We start from the raw sequence: 20,753 nt of genomic DNA, 5'->3' as shown, positions 1-20,753 counted from the left end.
TTTGGTTATAGGTTGAATGAGTAAAACCAAAAACATTTTAAACAGATGATTTAAAGAGATGATTTCAAAACTGAGATGGGAAAAGCACACGCACAGCTAGCTGTTAGTCAAAGAGCAGACAGGCAAACGCAACCATACCAAAGAATTTCCAGATTTTTGACCTACATTACATAATTATTTAAGACACTTTTCTTGTTTATATTCATATTCATCATGCAAGACCATATAAAATGTGAAAAATTAGTACATGGAAACTTACCATTTAACCATGGCAACCAAGAACATAGAGTGGCATCCCATTATTGATAACACAAACCGTGATCATCTTCTGTCCCTACACAACTGTCTCTAGTTTAACACCTGGCTCATGGACCAGCAACAGCACAAGTAAGAATGACCAACAGACCAGCTGTCCCACAAACTGTGTATATCGTGTATATTTGTGTTTGGGTGGTTAAAAAAAAACAACTACAACTCCCTATTCAATGTGTGTGCTGACATATAATGGCACACACCACAGTTGAGGTCATTTCCTGACAGATGTTGCCCCTCAGGCACCTCAGGATGTTACAGCAGGACTCTGCGTTGAGTGTCCAACACAGTGCATTAACATTCCTGACGGTGGTCTGGGCCTGAACGCAACACCTTCAAATTACTGCAGAAACTTTTGCCTATTTCACAGATAAATCCTGTTCGGTCTATAAAAGCTGGAAACTCAGCTCTCATCGCTGGTGATGATCCTCAAAGCAAAAGCTGGTCACTGAGATACAGAAACTGATGTTTGCAAGGTGCATATTCTAAATCTAAGAATGCGTCTTGCAGGGATCAATCTCAAACTAGCAGCCACGCTGGGAGGAAGTTCAGAGGTGTTCAAGGAAACTACCTTAAGGAGAGATCTGCAAAGTTTACATCTGGTAAGATTTTTGTTTCCTGTGGGCATCATCGTGGATCTTTTTGATCATACTAATAGAATCAGTAACAACAGAGTATATCAGGCTGCTGTCGGTGTATTTCTCTTCACAGCCTTTTAGACTCTTGTAGCTCATTGTTTGATTTAATGGTCCACAAACTGTCAGTATGTTCATTTGTAGCCCCAGAAGGCAGGCGCTTTCAGAGGAAGTCTGATAAACCCACTGTATACTACCTGCTTAGGCTTTACAAGCAGAGTTGGTAGAAACTAAAATTCAGAAACAAAAGTCCAAATGAATGCCAGTATGGCTCCATATCTGTGTAAATTACTTAATGATCCATTGAAACTGCCATAATAAGGCTCTAAGGTGATTATGTTCTTCTGTCTAATCTGCATCTGCATTATCAGAACACCAGCTAATGCAGCTTTAAAAACATTTAATAAAAGTGGTTTTATTGTAATGATAAACTGAACTAAAGTGAGCTCACTGAAACTATAACAAATGGATTTTTGTAGCAGCAGTAAGAAATACTTCTTCTTTGGAGTCATCAGCAACCAGCCAATCATATTTGCTGCCTTGAATGGTGCAATCAGTAGCTTCAGTGGAATGGCCATATGAGGCTTCATTGCCCTTCATGCCTTTACAAGACATCACAAGCTTGGTTCTGGTAAAAGATGCCAAGCCCAAAACCAAACTCACAGGCCATCATTACCTGCATGTCAGGAAAAAGCTACCCTGTTGAGCAACCACTAAATTACTTTCATTTGTTGAGGTTTGCCTTGTGCACAGCTTCAAAGGCAACATGAAAAGGAAACGAGCATCGAGTTCTGAGTGCAAAGTTAAAGTCAATACAAGGCATTTGCATCATTAAATTAAAACTCAAATAGGTCAGAAACACGGGCGTGTTTCACAGGTTAATGAAGGTTGAGCCCCCATCCAGTATTTATTTGTCTCAGTGAGGCCTTTATGTATCAAACAAGGCTTGATGTGACATTTTCAAAAATCAATAACTTGGCTGCTCAGATTTTGTCTCAGTCACCGAGCGGAGACAGTGGAATCAGGAGTGTTGACAGCTGCTCGTGTAAATCACAAAATGTCAAATTCTTATATCAGGAGAAGCTGCGCTGCAGTTTCAGCTCGTGTGAGCGGTGCATTTATCACACTGCTAAAAGATGGACTGAGCTGTCAGGACTGAAAAGTATGGTCAATATGGAAGTGCCTTTACTCTATTTTTTTTATTAAAACAGATTATTTTAATAAAAGTAAATTCAATTATTTTTATTGCTCACCAGCCATGAGCCCAGTTGTTGCTTTTTGTATCGTTTGAGTTTATTGGGAAAACGACCCTCATCTCCATTTGTCTGTGAATACAGCAAACAACTTCCTGATGAGTTTATGGGCTCAGTCTCCATTTTGAAGTTTATTGAATATAACATTAAGTGCGTTTTGTAATTTCTGGCCATGCTAGGAGGCAGAAAAGTGGATTATTCAGGATAGCCTCATTGCCTCTTTTGGAATTGCTGAAGTGTGTGTTTTTGCAATCAGATCCACACCTCACTCATCACATTCGGCTTCAAAATGCAAAGACACAGCTTAACAAACCAGCGTTTTGTTAAGCTGTGTATACACTAAATCTAAGTTACGGTGAGATTAGGGTTGCAAAGGCCCAGGCACCTTTTGAGATTTCCTGCGGCCAGTCACTCTATTCATCTGTATTTGTTCTCCCAGAACAAACACTGTAGACTGCAAACTCCACCTTGAATTTATTAGAGGATTTCTTCTCAGCTATAGCATGCTAGCATGGTTAGCACTAAAAGTAAGCTGATACCATGTCACGTGCAATGCACACAGAGTTTGGATTTTTTATGTGTGTGTTTGCTTCAACTGTCGTTCCTGTGTGATTAATGCTGTGCCTGACAATCAATTAGTCGCAACTAGGGATGGGTACCGGTATTCTGACATAAACGGTAGTAACCAGACCGAAAAGCAGCGCACATTTCGGTGCTTTTTTTCCCTGAGATGTCATACACTTTGGATTCTAGCCAATCTGTCTGTGAAGGTTCTCAGTCATCCAGGTCATCGTAGTCAAAGGAGCTTGCAAAGAAAAGCGTCTGGACTTCTTTAAGTTACTTGAAGACGTTTCACCTCTCATCCGAGAAGCTTCTTCAGGATCATCAGGGGGTCCTTTTGTCCCTCTGTGGGGGGATACTCCCACTAGGTTTATATCTGGGACTCTTATAGCATTTTGTTAAAAGCCGAGAAATGCACCGTATTTGATAGCTTGCTGCGAGACCTCACATCGAGCACATCTACTGCGGGTGTGGTGCCTGTTATTGGACCCGGAGTTAGCAACATCCCCCAAAAACCCGACCGGGAGAGTCCTGGCCCCTAGCCCTGCCAGTGTAGCAGAAATGATGACGGACGATGGCTGCAGCAGCCGTTCTTCTCTGCGTGAGTAGCTTAATGTTGTCCCTGTGTAATTTACATTGAGTAGGCTAACCACGTTATTACATTAATGCACGTAAGGTGAACTAGCAAACATCATCATAGCTACATGCTGCTGTCTTCTTGTTTGATGGCAGATACTCCCTTCACCCTGGCCAAAAAGGCTAAAACGACCAAAGAAAAAGTGGAAAACAGCTAAACATGAGAGGTTTTTGGACAAAGTTTGTGTTGTTTCCATTGATTAAGCACTGCTTCCAGCCAAGAGTGATGCCATAAATCCCCTATAGCTGCAGAAAAGGCTAACATTGTTACCTTTTTACAAAAAAAAACAGCTAAACATAAGAGGTTTTTGGACAAAGTGTGTGTTCTCCATTCTTTAAGCACCGGTTCGGGCACCGGTTCGAGCACCGTTTAAGCACCGGCACCGTTTCAAAAGTACCGGTTTGGTACTGGTATCGGATAAAACCTAAACGATACCCTTCCCTAGTCGCCACATGAAGCCCAGACAGGATGCTCGTGTCCTGTGACAATTCCAATAATCACTCTGCATGTTGCTGTCTTCATTGTGCACAGAAAAGGCAGAATGTTGGCGCAAGATTGGACCGGCTCTGCCATCTTACTCCACCTAGCTTAACCCAAACCAGCAATCACAGCACTCCAGTGATTGCTGGACTTTTCTTGTTGGCAATATGTTGAATAAGAATAACTTAACTATTATGTCATGGCTCAAGTTTCTTATTTAAATAAAAATTTATAAAAAAAATTGTGCCATTTTTCTTCTTTTCAAAGACACTGAACTGGGACCAGTTCAGCCCACACATCACAACTCTGCTATTTCCGTTCATGAAAACACACACACACACACACACACACACACACACACACACACACACACACACACACACACACACACACACACAGAGTTTTCCATTAAAAGCCATTTTTCTGCTTTGCCCGTCTCTATTTCACACTAATATCCCACTGCACTGAATATTATGGTAAGTCCTATTAAGGGAGACAGCTGACAGCACTGGTGATGAACAATAATAAGAACATTCTGTATCTCCTGTTAGCTGCAAGTCTTTCTTGTTCCATTTTCCTCTGTGGTTTGCTGTTATCTAAAGAGCAAGCACTAGCCTCACCAGAGCAGTCACACTCACATTTTACAAGATCCCTACTCTGCAACTTATTACCAAACAGGGACGAGGAAAATACCTGCATCCTGCACGACAGGATAATTTATACCAAGTTGGATGAAGGACAGAGTCTGCAGGGTGATTGTGCTCCACACTGTCCTCCGGTCTTGCTGTAAAGGCCCAAATGACACTGACAGCTCGGTAAACGAACAAATAAATAAGTAAACATCATTAAAAATGCACCATACATGCATGTGCATAAATAAGTGAGGACACAGTTTGGGGAAACACAGACTGAATTATTTCTTATTAAAAAAATATAAAACCTCAGATGAATTATTCATGCAGACACCCTCACACATGTCACTACCTATTAGAATACACTCTTACTGGGAGTGTTGTCATATTGGTCAATCTAACAGTAAACTGGACACAGCTCTCATCATTACTCAGACAGCAGGCAGAGTTATGCCTTATGTCCTATTATTATAGAGCTTCCTGAGATCCTCAATTGATGTTTTTGTAAAGAACCTGCTCGGGGAAAAGCTCTGTTGGCACTGTTATGGGTTTTAAATCAATGCAAATGCAGAAAGTCCAATTTCTCTACTTTATTTAGTTGGAGTAGCCTGGGGACATTTTTCCCCAAAACTAAAAGCTCTGAATGCAGGTATTAACGCAAATCATGACCTCATTTACTTTGATAATATATACAGTAAGTGAACACTTTGTATTGTGAAGTAGAAGCTGTGACTTCCCCCGTTCGTTTAAAGCAAACAGAAGCTTTCTGAAACTCGGGCACCGGCAGATGATCCTGAGAGTGAAATGCAGACGGGAACGTCGTGTTTATCCTTCCGAGTAAAATAAACAAAATAAAACTCAGAGTGAAAAATCAACTTCTTTGAATTGAGGCGCAACAAGGTTTAAGTGGTTGGAATTTCAAAAGCTTCATTTCAAAGACAGACACAGCCACAGTCACAGCACATTACAGTTTCTGTACTACAGCGTGGCAGTCACGGTCATTTTTTTGAAGATGGGTGGAACTGGTTACCTAATCCTACAAATACAAGACTGAACAAACAGCGTAGCCCAAGGCATGTGTGTGGGAAAACCCTAAAACCTTCCCCACTTTATCAACTACTTTAGTCTAAACAGGACCATCATCATTTACTAAATTCAATAATATACTGTAGGGAAGTCAGAAGTGAAGTTTATGTAGAAGCACATTTAAGTGCAAACTGTTCGACAAACAAAAGAATATGAAATAAGATAACAACAAAACTGATCAACCTCAGTCTGTATGTCTGGGTGGTGGCAGTTAGTAATACTGGGTTACCACCTGTAGAAGTTCTTTGATGACCCTGCAGTGGTTGGCTGCACTAAGGGTGGGCAGGAGTTGAAGTACAGAAAGCTGGTCACTGCAATGAATGGCAGAATGGACTGGAGGACCAACAGCAATGCTCCGCACAAGAAGGGGATGAGTAAACTCTACTTTCTAAGGAAGCTCAGATCCTTTAATGTGTGCAGCAAGATGCTGGAGATCTTCTACTAGTCTGTGGTTGTAACTCCCATCTACTTTGCTGCTTTCTGCTGGGGGGAGCAGCATCAGTGCCAGAGATGCCATCGTTTAAGTCACTGAGGGCCAGCACGTAACTGAAGATTTAATGTACATATTATTTATTACTACTCTTTTGAAAATTCTCAAAAGTCTTATTTTTATTTTACTTCTCTATATGTAAATTTTTGGACTCTCTCACAGTATAACGCCCTCATTATGTGCTTTAACAAGAAAGAAAGAACCCACCTTCTGACAAAAATGGGGTGAAACATAAATCCAACAGCAGTAAACAGAAATCAGTATTCAGTCTGCTTTAAAAGCCAAATAATGCTCATACGAGTTTCAGAAATGAGTAATTTTGGAAAGCTCCTGATGTGAAGGTGCAGTTTGGTCCACTGCAAAGGCCTGATCTCCTTTATGTTTTAATCAGGACCTTGGGACAGCTAGGAGCATCTGCTCAGCAGACCTCATTGATCTAGTTTGAGTGAGCAAAGTTAAAAGATCAGAGACGTAAACAAGTGCCAACCCATGTAATGGCTTAAAAACAAACAAAATCTTCAAATCAATTCTAAAACTCAGCAGGAGGCAGATCTAAGGAAGCCAACACGAGTGATATCTGGTCTTGCTCGCATGAGCCAGTTTAACAGCTGAGCAGCTGCAGTCGGCCAAGCAGTGACAGACTGAATAAAGACGCAACAGTCGAGACAAACTGAGGCCATGGATGCCCTCTGAAGCAGAGCAAAGAAGCTCGTTTTAACAACAGCATGGATCCGTTTATCAAACGCAAAAAGTGCCGTGCAGACCACTCCCAGGTTCCTCACACAGAGTTTTATAGATCCTTAAAGGCCTGAAGCAGTAGAAAAAAATGAACATGTGAAACTAGTGGTCGAGCAAAAGCTTAGCAGAAAACGTTAACTGAGGTCACAAATCGAGTGATTATTTTCTCATAGACCTCAATAAATCTGACTACTTTTCACAACCACAGGAGTCGCCCCTTGCTAACGATGAGATAAACACAAATTGAAATGGCAGTTTAGCTACAATTAATCTTATCCGTATTTATTAATGTGGTAGAAAACACAGGGAACCGCTCTGGAACTAAACCCAGAGATACAATTTGTTATTTTATCTCTCCTGTTAGCACAATAATTGTCTTGAAGTGTGAAAATTGAGAGCAATGCAATGTCTCAAACATGAGGAACTAACATTTACAGTATGTCGCTCATGTGATGAACTGGAGGGAACCTGGAAACTTCCTGGATTTTATTATAAACAAGCTTTAAAAACATTTGACGCTGATCCTTCTCTCTGTAGCAGTATGAATGAGGACAACACTCACCTCGATGAGTTTGCGTTCATAGCTAGCAGCCAGCTCCTCAATGTCGCCCATGAACTTATTCTGTGGAATTGGAGTCTGCTCTTCGCTTGACCGCAACACGGACAGGGCTGCAGCAGACAGAGAAAGAGAGAGAAGGAGCATTGACAAAGATGAAAAGATACTGAGACATGTCCAAAGGACACGCTGTGGTGAAAAACTCTTATTACAGAGTCATCTTCTGTGGTGAGCTTTGACACTGGCAGCTGTTCCATGTCTTGTTTTGAACAACGCAACCATGCAAACACAATGAATCTCAATTTGGAATGCGATATGAGTATAACAATATAGTCTGCTTGAAAGACAACAACACGTCCACAGAGTATGCACTCTCTTAGAGTATGCATATATACTTCCTTTCATGTGCACTTAAAACCACATTTTTCTTTCTCAGAAATCTTCTTACTGTTCTGTCAAAATGATAAACTCCCCTTCTCTCACCATTGCCTGTTCTACTCCGACTTCCTCTTCAGATAGAGTTTATTGTTTCTTTGCACTACTGTAGCTTGCTAACTTGCTAAAGTCATCCCAGCAGAGCCTGAAGCGGCGCTTCTGAGCCTATTAACGTCAACTAATCCAGTTCCCTCAGCAAAGAACGGCAGAACACACTAAAGTCAGAGCACTGAATCTTTTTCCTTCTTTTTTCCAGAAGGTGGGTGTAAGATGGATTGTTTTTTCACCTCAGCAAAAGCAAATGAACAGTGTTATTTCACTGCCACCACACATAACAAACACAGAGACTAATAGACTGAGGCTAGAAGGAGGGAGAGACAGGGAGAGAGACATGAGCCAAGACAAATAAAAGAGGTTGAAAATAAATTACACAGGAACATATTCAGCATGTCCAAAGGCCCGACAGAGCTCAAATAAACTCGTGGCAATGGCTCTTTAGGGGGAGGTTTTAGAAAATCTACAGCTAGACTGTAATTATAGAGAGAACCTCCAGCAAGTGTCTGAACGTCTAGACAGAGTGAGACAGGTATTGATGAAGGAGCTTCCTGTGGTTCCAAACAAAGGTACCGTAGGGAGAACAGCTGCTGAGAATCACAGGCAGGTACAAGTTCACAAATAAGAGGAGTAAAGTTATCCAAGTGGACTGCTGGTACGCACACATAGCTGTTCACATACTGTAAACATGTGCATGTTATTCTCTGGAGCAATAGTTCTCCAGGTTTTTTAAAGGTATTTCTTTGTTTTCCTTTGGACATTGGCTGCTTTTTTCATTGATTTCCAGTCCAGTCCTTGTACCTGACCATTTTTACAGAAATGCCTTTCACAAAATAAGCTTGTAGCTAAAAAAGCTTAAACACTAGAGCCTATGAACACAAAAAAGTACCATCAGCTGAGTGACAATGATCCCAAACACACTTGCAATGCAATAAAAGCAAATAAAAACCTGGATAGAAAAACACACAATGGAACGCTATCCTTCATGGATCAGCATGAATTATTTTCTCGCTGAAACTGAACTGACCTGTCTTCCCCATGTGATGTTTGTGTAATGTATGTATGGTATGTATGGCAGCCTTAACCCAATTTTGGGATGAATAAAGTATCATCAATCAATCAAAAACTGTTCACTTGTATACCATGCTTCTATGTATGTTGCCAAAAGTTTCAATAAATCACTGCAGCTCTCTGCCAAGTGCAGTGATTACTTTGCCCAGCAATGTCTGGCAGAAATCACCATTTGTAATAATGTACCACTTTAACAAACAAGTCATCTGCAAAAAAGAAATCAAGGAATTGTGAGGTGGCCTTTAACGAGGAGAAACAGGAATAAGGATGGGAAAATATCTTCTCCATATTTTCATTAAACGTTTCCAACAGCAGTTTACACCCAAAATTAGTACATACAAGTGAACATATACAACAAACAAACAATTATGTGCAAGTAAATATCAGCAAAAAATAGAGTCAGGAAACCCTGAGCTGGGACCATTCTCATTGTAGAGTCACCGCATAAAAACCAGTGAACAACTTTTATAACAAAAAGCAACCTGTGACATTTTTAATGAGGTTTGTGAGTCCACTTAAAGAGTCACTCAGAGCTTCAAACCGGTGGTGTCTAGCCTCCTGCTGCTGTCTCGTAACAGCTCCAGTTTTAGATAAAACATTCATGGCTGCAGAGCTGCACATTTTAAATTATCAAGGTAAATTTTATAAAAGGCCAAAGTGTTTAATTAACTTATTTTCTGAGTAACATTTAAAAAGCCTAAAGGGATTCAAAGGAAAGCATAAGCACCCCACGGACTTGACAAAATCTTCATATTTCTCTTATATAAAGATGTATGTACGCATGCAACAACAGAAACACCTCAGGAGGCTGACAGAAGCACATCATCACAGCTCCAACAAAGCGGCAGCGGCAAAGCAATCCCCCAGCTTATCTCTGGCCCGCCAACAGCACTGTACTGTATACAACAGTCAGCAGCCTAATAGCCTAGAAAGCTACAGTACACCGATATACACGGAGATAGAGAGAATGAAAATGTATAAATACTATAAAAAATACTGAAAGACATATTTCCCCAGAGAGGAATCCAAGATGCGCGCGCACACACACACACACACACACACACAAAATCAAGCATAAAGAGGCAAACACACACACACAGAAAAATGCACATACATAGAGGACTGCTGACGGTGGAGCTTGCCATACCAATTTAACTCAGCTCTGAAGGGGTTTTTCCCCTTAAGTTGGATTTCTGTTACCTGTCACACTGATACGCTCTTAATAATGAAAATACAAGGAGTGTGTGGGCAGACGACAGAGGAGAGATAGTGAGAGGGGATTAGGAGGGAGGGCACACACAGATGTTCCTGACTCTAGGAAATTGAGCAGACAGCTGGTTTGGAATAACAAAACTAACTGAGCAACCGACCAAGCAGCTGTGTGTGTGTGTGTGTGTGTGTGTGTGTGCGTGCGTGCGTGCGTGCGTGCGTGCGTGCGTCCTGAAGAAAACCTCCAAAATATTGAGCTCTATGTGAGCAGATGCTTCAGCAGAACGAGCATTAGACATCGTCATAAGACTGTTTACTGGTGTTTGTGAGTGCCCTGTCCCACTCCCAGGAGTGTGAGTCTCCAGAGACATCTCTGAAATGATCACAGCGTGTGAGATAATTAGTCACTTAAGTGACGAGGTCCACTGAGACACACACATTGGGGAAAGACGGTGGAGTAAAGTTTTGGGTTTGGTTGTTAGGAGTGTTTTTGTGTTTTCAGTTACAAAGCAAGTTCATGTTTATAGGGAAGTCCATGTCATTTAGTCCATTGAGTTACTTTGCCTAAAATAAATGATTTAGTAATAAATGCATGAGAGGCTAAAATAATTCTGACCTTGCAGTACAAGGTAATGTGGAACATATATAATCTTTACTCTGACCCTGCACATATGAATGTTCTTACAGACAGACTTCCCGGTTAGTTGTGTCTTATGTTCACAGGACACAGATGGATGCGTGTATTTTCATAAAGCTTCCAATTAAGGTTCCAATTCAAGCAAAACAAAAGTACTCATTGCTGAATGACTCAATAACATCATGCCAAGTATTCTATTAGATGTGCAGTTTTGTATTTGTAAGTTCTTTTTGCTAATTCTTCAATCCTTGATAAGTAGGGCTAACACAAGTTAACCCCCTTTGTTAACTTTCCCTATCACGCACAAGGCCACAAGTCCAGACACGCCTGAGGCCACGTCCACACTAATACGTTTCGTTTGAAAACGCATCTTTTTCTCTCCGTTTTGGCTTTACGTCCACACTGAGACGACGTTTTCGGTCAAGGAAAACAGAGTGTTTTGAAAATGCTCTCCAAAGCATATACATTTGAAAACGCTGTTTTCGCGTCGCAGTGTGGCCAGCGAACCAAGCCTTTTCGAAAACGATGACACATTTAAGTCATGTGATGCAGTCATGTGACCAATTAACCTAAGATAGAGGGCATTATACAGCAGTTGTTTTGCTTGCTCTCAATTTTGACAGCCCTATTAAAGATTAATATCAGTCTGTACATGCTCCACATAGCTTTTCTTCTAATTCTTTAATTCTCACTCGCTTTTGCAACTTTGTACTTTAGTGTTAGTCGCAGCAACAACTCCACCTCATTGTGAGTCCGTTTAAAAAACTCGGTGCTTTTCTTCAACATTTTGCCGCCACGTTTCAAAGAGTTAGTAAATAAACGGCAGACAGAAATGAGGCAGGTCGAATCGTCTTCCGCTTCATGCATGCGCAGTACAGGAACATAAGCATTTTTGGTCGTTTCAGCGTGTACGTACAACTCTGTGAAAACGACTGAAAACGATAGTGTGGACGAGGAGCGTTTTCAGAAGAAAACGCCGTTTTCAAAATATCCTGGCTAGTGTGGACGTAGCCTGAGAGCAAGAGCCACACAGCTGTATGAAGCAAATGAAACTATATACAATCTCCCAGTGAAACACAGACGAGCAGAAATATTTCCTCTCTCCTTCAGCCTGATGTCGCCACAAGCTCAAACTATGCATAAGAAGAGTTGCCAGATAAACTCCATCTGGCCTTGAAGCACTTCAAAAGCAGGTTCATATGTACTGCGTATGAAATACAGAAAGCTCCCATAAAGAATGACCTAAACCTTCTGTGAAATCAAGGAAATCCTGAAATATCCTTTCTAAAGTGGGAGCTTTGACTGGTGATAATAACATCAGTGCCAGCAGTCGAGAAAGCGGGGCAGAGCCTGACACACTTGACTAATGCTGCTCCGTCCATTAGCAGTAAGGAGACGTGGCTCTGCATCCACGACCCTGAGCACGCAGCAGACTGAAGAACAAACAAATGTCCATCCTGCTACAGATGAGCTGCTGAATAAAACATGCGAAGTGCTCCCACTACAACAGGACTTATGTGCAATCAAGTGAAGCGCTCCTTGTAATGCCGTAACGGCACAAACCTGCGGCACTCACACCACTGTGAAATTGGGGCTCTTCTGAATCTTCCATTTCTTATCTCTGTATGAAATCGCTCCATCCCTCCCAGCTCCCGTTTCCCATCCTTTGTTCTTACTGTTTTTGTGCCATTAACTTTCTTTCATCTCTTTGCACTTAAAAAAAATATGCGCGTCCTTGTTTTGCTTGAGTCTTCTCCTCTATTAAGAATTGATTTGGTTTCTCTTTTTCTCGTCTTTGCCGCGTCCTTCTTCCCAACTTTCTGCTCTTTCGTGCTGCCTTCATTCATCTCCTCTCACCTGCTTCTTCTTTTAAATCTTACTCATCATTCTTCCTTCACCTTAATGTCTGGCATCCTCTTTTGTGCAGGTAACTTTTAATCATACATATGCACGAAAACTATAATTTAAAAATGCACACACACACACACACACACACACACACACACACACACACACACACACACACACACACACACACACACACACACACTTGGACATCAACAGAAACATAAGAAAGAAAGATCAAAAGATGAGCTGATAAAAAGGGGGGAAAAAAAACATGTTTTTTTTTCTCTACTAATGACAACATGCCTTTCTCCAACTCACACAAACACACACAGCTGAGTTAATCACACAGCCAGGCCATGTATTGTGGATGGGCTGGCTGGGGAGCAGGCAGGCGGCTGACTGCGTTAATTAATGAGTGCTAATCAAAAGCAATCTTCTTTCATTTTCTAATCGTTCATACTTCATTTCTCCCGTTCTCCTCCTTCCTTTGTGTATCAGCACTAAGAAAGAAAAGACAGAGGGGAAAGATCAGAGCCGCCTTGCTCCCGTTACACGGGACAAATAGCACAAGATTTTCATTCACCCAAACGAGAGGCAGAAGGTGTGGAAATCACTATTCTCCTCGCTCTGATGGGTCCAATCAGGGGAGCTCTGTGCCAGCCTGGCTCAGTCAGGGGTTCGCTGATCATGAGTGGAGAACCGACGACATCCTGATCACACATGCGCCCCACAAGAGCACACGCTAGCTTTCTCTCTCTTACTTGTCTTTAGCCTTCCTGAGTTGTCTGAAGTGGCATAAAAGGAGCCGCTCCAATTATAATGAGCAGAAAGAAAGCGAAGGAGGAAAGGGTTTTTGTTTTCTTTAGTATGAGCTTTGTAAAGGACTTCACTTCAACAAAGACAAATGAGAAACGTGAACAAACGACTAAATGTTGTGCGCTTAAACTGACAATCAGATTATCCTCTGAGTAAGCTATCAAACACAAAGGTTCAGGATTTTAATTTAAACGTTAAACAGCAACAACGTGCGCCATTCTCCTGGTTTAACCCAGAAAAAGTTGTTCATAAAAACACTGAAATCTGCAGCACAACTTTGAAAATATCTGTCTGCTTGCATTTATTCCTTTGCTTTCAATGGTAGTATTTGAGTTTGTTTTTTTTCCCTCCAGGAAGAGTCCAGAATTGCTCCAATCATAGCAAACCACCATCTATCACACCAAACTGCACTTTCCAGCCTTGCACGACACAAAAGGAGAGAAACAGTTCAAAGTCCTTTTCTTTTACCCTTGCGATATCTTTTGATTCGCAAACAACACGTCAACTTCTCTCACAGCCGTTTTAACAGAAATCTAAAATCATTCTTCTTCCTAAAATGGAACAGAGAAAGTTACTTGTTGTCCGCAAGCCGACCTGACCTCCAAACAATGCCTTTTTTTCTTGGTCTAGTTTCAAACAATCAGCTGGACGCTGTCAGATAGAACTTTAAAGCGTAAAATCAGATGCGGTGAAACGGACAAAAACATTTACAGCGAGGAGAAGAAATGTCACATGCCTGGTGGTGTAATGGCAACAACAGTATGGTCGTGACTCATGCAGAACATTTGCAACGGTGACGGCATGCAGGGGAGTTTTTGGTCACGATATTGTGGGACAATCACACATTGAAACACCGGTTTGATACACCTTTGCATTTGGATATTTATTAAAGTTTTAAAAGGTAAAGGTTTCAATATTCTTATATTTAATAATATAATATCACCCTGATCACTTGCATTTACAGCTTTAGTGAGAAGCTGTTTTAAGTAAAAAGCTCACCAGTTCTGTTTTGTTTGTTTTTTTAAAAAAAGAAGAGAAAAGGAGCCGTTTGTTGGACAAAAGTGGCCAGAGGCATTAAGATGTGAGGCTTCAACAACAAGAAATAAAGTGAAAAGTAAGTGAAAAGTAAGACACAAACAGTAGACGTGACATTCGCCTTTTATTATCGTGTGGAGAATTCAGAAAGCTATATGTAACATTATTATTTTGAAAGTGACTTAGCTGGCTGAAATAGCTTGTAACACCTGTTAAAATAAGGTTTTAAAGGCTAACTAGATGCCGGGTGCTAAAATCGTCCTCTGACATGTGCATTTTTTAAGCGAATCAACATCAGCTTGTTAATGTTTTTAGTCCTGAACAGCAGCTAATGGAGCAGACTATTTTTTCCCAGTGGGCGTAGTTTTCAGAGAATGATACATGTGCTCTGTCATGGCGGCACATTTAGCAGCAAGAGCCTCGGGCAAAGGGTTGGTCGACACAAAATAATGACGGGGCTGGTAAATTGTAATGTCCCTCTGTGGCTGCGGGAAATGTAATGTGAGAACGAACATGTTTCAACATAAACATGGAGATGATATGAAATCGTGGATATCAACAGAATTGGTAGACAAGGAACTAACTTTTTGTTAGTCTTTCTGGTTTCCACTTGTACTCAGTGTTCTGACTACTATTAACCAATCACGGAGCAGGATTTAGTCTACTTATCTGCAACTAGCTAAAAATGCCAGTATGTTTTACTATCAATCTGATTTGGTATTTATGTTGAGTATTGAGGTTTAGCAGTCATGTGATCATTAAAAGCATTAAATCATTTTGTCCGTCATTTTGGAGTAAAGTGAATGAGGTTCCATAGACCTGGAGACCTGTCAGTGGGTGTTGTCCTTGATTTGTTAGGAAAAGCCTCCTTGCGACTGGTTTGGTCTTTATCAGATTTCTGCAGCTGCATGAAATTTGCATGGACAACAGCTATTTGTTTGCAAACAACTAAAAACTCTCAGCGATAGTGAAACTGTGAGAAATGCAATACAAATCCTACAAGACGGCTGCAACTTTCACTTGATCAGTTTCTGGATTGCATCACATTTTTAGAAGTTTTACTACTTGGCTAATAGTTAGCGAGTGTTTGAAAGTCAGAGTCTTGTGTGCAAATCGCAGGTGAGTGCAGGAATCTAGGGACCAAAGCAATCACAGGCAGGTTTTTGGTGCAGCTTCCTGTTTGCAGCCAATTTCACCCAGCAACAACCAGGATTCTCCAGGAACCACTCAAAAACCAGTTGGGGAACACACATTTGTCACTAACGAACAGTGATTGTGTTGCACCCAACATGGCGGACAACTTTCAAGAGACTTCAAGTATGTGCACCTGAAATCGCACGAAAAACCTGTCTCCCCCCCTCAAGAAGATGAGGGGAGAAAAAAAAAAAAAACACTCAAATGCAGGCAAACATTTTTTTAATAGTAGTATTACTACAGTTTTGTGACAATAGCAAGAAATGTTAAATATTAAGAATCGTATGCAGTGAATATTGTGCAGGATTGTGTAGAATGAGAATAAGAACAAAGGTTTTTCAGTATGAGACTCCTCACAGTGCAGAAGATACAGAAGCCTGTGAATTTCTCCTCAGGAATCAGAAAACATGTTTTGTTTTATGTACTCTACAAATTGCCTTTTCTGAAATGACCCAATTTAGCTGCCAGGATCAATAAAGTTCATCTGACACTCTTAAAAGGACTCAGGCGATTAAATCTGATTATGTTAGCGCAGGTAATAATGAGAGTTTCAATCTGCAATCAAACTGTGCCATGTCTGCTACAACACTGATCAAATCAGCACTGATTGTTTGGACAAGCGCATAATCCGAGTAAGCCTGTCAGAGTGACCCGAACACGTTGCCACGCCGTATTCTCGTTTTTTGACGAGATTATTGCTTTTTCCAAGCGAGGCATTACATCTCTGAACGTGTGTTTTGAGCACGTATTTTCAGCACTGTCCTGATAAACAGCACATTTGTAAACAACCTGCTGCCTCAAATGTTCCCTTTATTCTGTGTTTTATTGTCAGCGCGGCATGTTCTTTGGTTGTAATTACTTGTATTACCGTCAAGTCTCCATTTGCTCTTCTCTTGTCTTTGGTTCTCTGCTTCTGAATGACCCAGTTTCACCGCTTAGATTATTAAAGTTTCATTTTATCATCTGCTCTAATCTGAGGTACTCCGCCTTTGTTTCAGCTCGACACCTCTCCGCATTACGTGAGCATCCACTGAGGTTTGCGAGCACGACGCTGTGCGAGCAGTGTGAGGTACAAATAATAAGATGGGACACCACTCGTGTAGGAGAGAGGAGAGGGATGATCAATATTTGGATAATGTGCAGCGGAAGGATTGAATAAATATTCATAAGAAGTGTGAAAGCATATAAATGGCTTAATCATAGAATCTCGTAGTCTGAATCAAAACAAAAATGGCATTGCAGTGTGCACATGTCACGGTGATGAAGTTATGAATGCATAAACCATCACAAGAAAATGTTTCACACACAAACACACAGAGAAGAGGCTTACAGGCAAAACACACACACAGAACCCACTGCTCCCTTCTCCATGAAAAATCTCATTTTACAAAATTAAACCTGAGTTAGAGACTTCCTCACCCGGTGCATATTTTGTACCTGAAAATCACCACAGGGAAAACTCGAGTTGAGTCAACATCCTGTCCACAGAACAAACAAATAAGCCAATTTCTTACGGTGGTCAAACTTTTACAACCCAGAAATGTGTTTTCCTCACTACTGATGGTTCGCTTGCCGTAAACTCAGACATGCAGAGGAGGGGGATCATCTTAATAACTATTTACTGCCCCAAAACAAACCAAGCTCCACAGCAACTAACTGAAACTTCCCTCCACATTCAAGTTCAACTTTAGTTATTCATAGGATCACTTGAGATAAAAAGACTCGGAAGGACAGAATCACTGCTGTGGGGGGCGGGTAATTGAATTTGGGCTTCTTAAGTCTGCACCTTCAGCACAGCATGCCAAGGTCTATTCTACAAATGGGTAGCTGTTAGTACAGCAGTTTCAAAAGAGTGACTATCCCTTCTTATCCTGGAACAGTTAAGCACAGGTTGCGTTTGAAATTCACATTATCTCGACGGAGCACAATCTGAGTGAATCTTTGATCTGACAGCGCGTCACTTGTTTTGTAGCCCATTCCTCCATCTCCTGTCAGTGTATGTTAACTGTATGTTACTGTACACTGAAGGCTGGAAGAAAAATCTGTGTGAACAGGTGACTGAGCCTGCTAATGCGTGTTTTCAGATGAGACAAGAAGAAAACCTAATTATTCCTATGATCAAAGCAATTATTAGGAGAAAGAAGGGGGGAAAAAACTCTGACCCAAAAACGTCTCAGCTGGAAAGCATCACAGCTCAATCTGCCGCGGCCTATTAAAAGAGTTATTAAGCATTCGCGGGGCGCTTACAGACACTCATGCATGACAAAATTTGCACATTTACAGAACCAATTCCGTGCAAAAATGTGAGCCAGCTCGCGTAAAATAATACTGACACACACAGTTATCACCCTTTTACTTACAGACTGACAAACAAAGGGACCTGCCAAAGACCTGGAGAAGAAGGCTGAAACAAAATATTTTTATTGAAATGTTTAACACCAGTTTAATTGCCATTTAGCATCCTGAACATTTGGCTAAAAGCTCTGCTATAGTTGGGTTGTTTTCTGTGTAAACAGAGGAGCCAATTTCTTATCTGATGGCTTCCCAACCTCCATGAAACTGAGCAAAATAAAAAATGACAAGCTGCTGTAGAATAAGCAGTTTGAACACATGCACTGCAGCCCTGAAACTCTTCGGTTACCTGAATTTAAAAAACACAGAATTCAATCTGCCGGCTCCGTGGTGGAAGCTCTGCGTGATGCCTGAATTTGGAGATTTGCACAGGTGAGAATGTGAGAACAGCAAAGATGATGTTTATTTGGATTAGAGGTCGGTGTTCTAAGCTATCAGCCAACTTGGTTAGAAAGCTGCATGCATGAACTGTATGCGCGCATAATAGTGTCGCAAACTTGCTAAATAAGATGCAAATACAAAAAAAAGTCTGTGCAGCACAGCTGAAGCACAGACTTTACAAATGTCCATTTGGTAGAAGTAGGAATATCATTTATTAGATCATTTCAGAAATGCTCCAAATAAACAATGTCACAGTTTAGTTGAACATAACATCAAATACGGAGACTGAATTATTTTGTTGTCATTGTAACATGTGTCTGTGGGGACCGAATGGCTTTTGGAACCAGCCATAAGTGACCACTAGAGGAGCTGCAGTTCTTTGATGCTGGATTCATAGATATTTCTCACTATATATGAATGTATGATTACTACCAAGATATCAGAGCATCTACTATTTATCTGTATATAAACATATCCATTTACTGTACGAGTAGATTAATGCCTAGTGACCGCTGTGACAACTACAAATAGCCAGCCAACCTTCAAAATGTGTATCAACATTTGAGGTCTGCACAGACAAAAACCACCTACTATCTTGTCTATTCCCATGACAACATGGCTTTCTTGTTTCCAGTCAAGTCTGCTTTCTTATAGCAGCAGAGTGCACGGTGTGAGACATACTTATATACAGTGGGGCAAAAAAGTATTTAGTCAGCCACTGATTGTGCAAGTTCCCCCACTTAAAATGATGACAGAGGTCAGTAATTTGCACCAGAGGTACACGTCAACTGTGAGAGACAGAATGTGAAAAAAAAATCCATGAATCCACATGGTAGGATTTGTAAAGAATTTATTCGTAAATCAGGGTGGAAAATAAGTATTTGGTCAATAACAAAAATACAACTCAATACTTTGTAACATAACCTTTGTTGGCAATAACAGAGGTCAAACGTTTACTATAGGTCTTTACCAGGTTTGCACACACAGTAGCTGGTATTTTGGCCCATTCCTCCATGCAGATCTTCTCGAGAGCAGTGATGTTTTGGGGCTGTCGCCGAGCAACACGGACTTTCAACTCCCGCCACAGATTTTCTATGGGGTTGAGGTCTGGAGACTGGCTAGGCCACTCCAGGACTTTCAAATGCTTCTTACGGAGCCACTCCTTTGTTGCCCGGGCGGTGTGTTTTGGATCATTGTCATGTTGGAAGACCCAGCCTCATTTCATCTTCAAAGTTCTCACTGATGGAAGGAGGTTTTGGCTCAAAATCTCACAATACATGGCCCCATTCATTCTGTCCTTAACACGGATCAGTCGTCCTGTCCCCTTGGCAGAAAAACAGCCCCATAGCATGATGTTTCCACCCCCATGCTTCACAGTAGGTATGGTGTTCTTGGGATGCAACTCAGTATTCTTCTTCCTCCAAACACGACGAGTTGAGTTTATACCAAAAAGTTCTACTTTGGTTTCATCTGACCACATGACATTCTCCCAATCCTCTGCTGTATCATCCATGTGCTCTCTGGCAAACTTCAGACGGGCCTGGACATGCACTGGCTTCAGCAGCGGAACACGTCTGGCACTGCGGGATTTGATTCCCTGCCGTTGTAGTGTGTTACTGATGGTGACCTTTGTTACTTTGGTCCCAGCTCTCTGCAGGTCATTCACCAGGTCCCCCCGTGTGGTTCTGGGATCTTTGCTCACCGTTCTCATGATCATTTTGACCCCACGGGATGAGATCTTGCGTGGAGCCCCAGATCGAGGGAGATGATCAGTGGTCTTGTATGTCTTCCATTTTCTGATGATTGCTCCCACAGTTGATTTTTTCACACCAAGCTGCTTGCCTATTGTAGATTCACTCTTCCCAGTCTGGTGCAGGTCTACAATACTTTTCCTGGTGTCCTTCGAAAGCTCTTTGGTCTTGGCCATGGCGGAGTTTGGAGTCTGACTGTTTGAGGCTGTGGACAGGTGTCTTTTATACAGATGATGAGTTCAAATAGGTGCCATTCATACAGGTAACGAGTGGGGGACAGAAAAGCTTCTTACAGAAGACGTTACAGGTCTGTGAGAGCCAGAGATTTTCCTTGTTTGAGGTGACCAAATACTTATTTTCCACCCTAATTTACGAATAAATTCTTTACAAATCCTACCATGTGAATTCATGGATTTTTTTTTCACATTCTGTCTCTCACAGTTGAAGTGTACCTCTGGTGCAAATTACTGACCTCTGTCATCATTTTAAGTGGGGGAACTTGCACAATCAGTGGCTGACTAAATACTTTTTTGCCCCACTGTATATACAAATAGCATAAAATCAGCCTCAAGATGTCCTGATATAATGGT

At 41.3% G+C, this 20,753-nt stretch overlaps 1 protein-coding gene across 1 annotated transcript in view; it reads right to left on the bottom strand.

Moving 5' to 3' along the window:
- snx29 (sorting nexin 29) overlaps nt 1-20,753 on the bottom strand; it is a 147,880-nt gene that overhangs the window by 64,603 nt on the left and 62,524 nt on the right. The window contains exon 15 of the mRNA XM_085415884.1: nt 7,387-7,493. Coding sequence (XP_085272010.1) covers nt 7,387-7,493 — 107 coding nt within the window. The remainder of the gene's footprint in view (nt 1-7,386; nt 7,494-20,753) is intronic.

Source organism: Rhamphochromis longiceps, linkage group LG8 (genome assembly GCF_057381845.1).
Source record: "Rhamphochromis longiceps isolate RC_006_pf linkage group LG8, R_longiceps_female_GT1.1, whole genome shotgun sequence".
Taxonomy (NCBI): Eukaryota; Metazoa; Chordata; class Actinopteri; order Cichliformes; family Cichlidae; genus Rhamphochromis; species Rhamphochromis longiceps.
This window is presented reverse-complemented; position numbering and strand designations above follow the sequence as displayed.